Source organism: Cebus imitator, unplaced genomic scaffold, assembly GCF_001604975.1.
Source record: "Cebus imitator isolate Cc_AM_T3 unplaced genomic scaffold, Cebus_imitator-1.0 Scaffold599, whole genome shotgun sequence".
In the NCBI taxonomy this organism is placed as follows: domain Eukaryota; kingdom Metazoa; phylum Chordata; class Mammalia; order Primates; family Cebidae; genus Cebus; species Cebus imitator.
The window spans coordinates 571,588-574,529 of record NW_016107914.1 but is presented as its reverse complement, the minus strand read 5'-3'; the positions used below and the strand labels follow the sequence as shown (position 1 = coordinate 574,529).

The window sequence follows — 2,942 nt, the reverse complement described above, 5'->3', positions numbered from 1 at the left end:
CTCCCCCTCGTGAGCATTCCTCCCAAGTGCAGCTGCCATTCCCAGAGCCCAAAGCAGGGGTGGCACTTCCAGGGAACAGGTAGAACTCAGGGCGGCCCCCAGAGGCCACCAGTGAAACCTCCAGGCCGTGGCCATCTAACTCAAGGGCAGGGCGGGGGCTTTGAGGGCCCTTCAGAAGGCTTCGTCCTCACATACACCTGCCCTCGGGGTCTCCCTGGCCCCGTCCTGCTCCACCTAGATGAAGCCTTGTCTCAGAACTGCGGGGTGCTCGTCCACTGCCTAGCGGGGGTCAGCCGCTCTGTCACCGTCACTGTGGCCTACCTCATGCAGAAGCTCCACCTCTCTCTCAACGATGCCTATGACCTGGTCAAGAGGAAGAAGTCTAACATCTCCCCCAACTTCAACTTCATGGGGCAGTTGTTGGACTTCGAGCGCAGCCTGCGGCTGGAGGAGCGCCGCTCGCAGGAGCGTGCCACCGGGGAGCAGGCATCTGCGGCCTCCGACCCGCCCTCCTTCTTCACCACCCCCACCAGCGATGGCGCCTTCGAGCTGGCCCCCACCTAGGGCACCGTAGCAGGCAGGCTGGCCCCTGCCCCACCTCCACCCATGGGTGTCCCTACTCACCCGTGGGGCAAGGGAGGGGTGGGTGGGAGGGCTCGGCCTGAGCAGGGGGCTGGGGGGAGAGCGCAATACCTCACGCGGGCTGGCGTCCTAATCAACGTGCCTACGGCAGGACCACGCTTTGAGCCTGCCTCTTCTGCGACTGTTACTCTTTTCTTTGCGGGATGGGAGTGGGGGTTCCTCTCCAGGTGACTGTCCAGGCGCTGGCCCTGGCCCTGGGTGCTCAGCCAGCTCAGCTGGGCCTTGTGCCCCCCTGTGCTTCCCTCTCTTGGAAGGGGGCGTGCCACCTCGTTGCCACAGGGACTGCCTCCCAGTCCCTTCCCTGTCCTCAAATGGCCACTTGGAGGGGAGGAGTTTGCCATCACTGGTGTTGTCACCACCTTGCTTCTCCACCAAGGGCTTGAGGCTCTCAGGGCTGGGGCCTCTCAGGGTATCCATGGCCTGGGAGCCACTGGGCAGTTCCCAGCCACACATCTGGTGTGCTGTTTTTTTCCCTCTTCCCCCAGATGTCTTGACAGGATCACTGGTGCTCTTTGTGAGTGAGGGTGGTCGAACTGCCGCGGGAGGAGACGGGGTCTCAGAGCGGGAGCTGGGAAGGGGGAAGGGAAGAAGAAAGCCTCACTTTTGCTGCTGCTTTGTGGGGCGGGGAAGGGCCTAAGCCATTCACTGATGTCCACACCCCTGCGGGTGGCGGGTATGCGTGGGCGCACATCGGCACTCACGCGCACACTAGTCCACGGATGCGCCCAACCCAGGGCTGGCAGTCTTGGCGGCGCGGGACCATGTCACCCTGGAGCCTGGAGAGGAGCTGTGCTTCTTCAGTTTTGTAATCCACCTCATAGTTGCTTTCTTTAATTGTTCCTTCTGAATAAACAGTTTATTTAAGATACTGCGCAGAGGGAAGCTACCTCCTGAGCGCCTTGGAGGGTTTAGGGGAAGGTGGGGAAGGACGCCCTCTTGGTCTCTCTGGACTGCCCATGGTAGAAAGGGGTGTGTGCCAGGCTGGCCAGGGACTCGAGTACGACCCCACTCCCCCCATGTTATCATTTCCCATCTGGTGCTTGTGCTGCCCGCTGGCCGAAGATTTGAGTCACTCGTTCATGCTCCTCCATTTGAACTCCTAATCTGTGCCACACACTGTCCTGGGGATTAGATTACAGCAGTGAGCCCTGCCTGCTCAGAGCATGTTTTCCAGAGGGGGAAGAAATGATAAATGCAACAGTCACAGCACTGCAGTGACGACATAGGTGTCCAGTGCCGTGAACAAAGCAGACGAGCAAAGACCCAGCACTCACAGCTGATCCCTGAGACACCAGTCAAGTCAGTCCCAAGCCCTACCTAGAGCCTCCCAATGGCCGCCCCAGTGGGTGGCATCCTAAGGGTGACAGGGAGGGTCGTGGCAGACTGGCACATGTGAGTGTTGTGGTTCTCTGACCATGGAATTTCGGCCACAAAGGCCCAGGCTAGGGACTAGAAGAGCCCCACGAAGACCAACGGGCCACCTAAAGGAACAGAGGTGACCTGCACCTCTCCTCAACTTGGGACACTGGCAACACCTCTCCACACTGTAGCTGGTGGGTTCTCTAAAGCTGTGACTCTCCACCATGGAGAGGCAGCAGAGGGGAAGGGCAGCGGAGGGCGGTGGGAGCAAGTGCTACCTGAGAAAGCAGTGGAGGCTTTGGGAGCAACACGGCCCAGAACCCGCAAGATGTTGGGGCAATCTAAAAGCAGGTGCGTGAATGGCTGAGCTGGTAGGAAGGAAGAGCAAGGTGATAAGGTGAGAAATGATTCGAATCCTCTGGGCCAGCAGAGTGAGTCACCCTGGGGCTAGACCAGGAGCCAGGACCCTCCAGGGGAACACAGCCCACCAACTCCTTGATTTCAGTCCAGTGAAATCTATTTTGGATGGCTGATCTCCTGAAATGTAAGATGTGAAATCTGTTTTATTGTAAGCCACTAACTCTGTGGTAATTTGTTACGGCAGCCACAGAAAACTACTACAACAGGTGACCTAGGGAAACATATCCCAAAGAAAGAAGAAGGTGTGTGCTGATCTTGACCTTGGATCTGAGGCGAAGTGAAATAAAAGGAAAATGTTCCCCCTCCCCTAAGAACTTATAGCCACAAGCTGAACTGTGCTTTTAGAGCAGTCTAGGCATAGAGCAGTAGATACTTCACAACCTCTCTCGGAGGGACTTAGAAACAGTGGTCTGGCCAGGCACAGAGGCTCACGCCTGTAATCCCAACACTTTGGGAGGCCGAAGCAGGTGGATCACCTGAGGTCAGGAGCTCAAGACCAGCCTGGACAACATGGGTAAACC

The 2,942-nt window shown here is 58.0% G+C and overlaps 1 protein-coding gene across 3 annotated transcripts in view; it reads left to right on the top strand.

Moving 5' to 3' along the window:
- The window catches only part of DUSP9 (dual specificity phosphatase 9), a 10,809-nt gene extending 9,754 nt beyond the window's left edge, over nt 1-1,055 (top strand). For 2 of the 3 annotated variants that reach the window (XM_017516691.2, XM_017516692.2), the window contains exon 4: nt 239-1,055. In XM_017516691.2, the coding sequence (XP_017372180.1) occupies nt 239-564 (326 nt within the window). In that variant the 3' untranslated portion in view covers nt 565-1,055. The remainder of the gene's footprint in view (nt 1-238) is intronic. The other variant, XM_037734293.1, reaches the window with a different exon arrangement.
- Nucleotides 1,056-2,942: the final 1,887 nt, after the last annotated feature.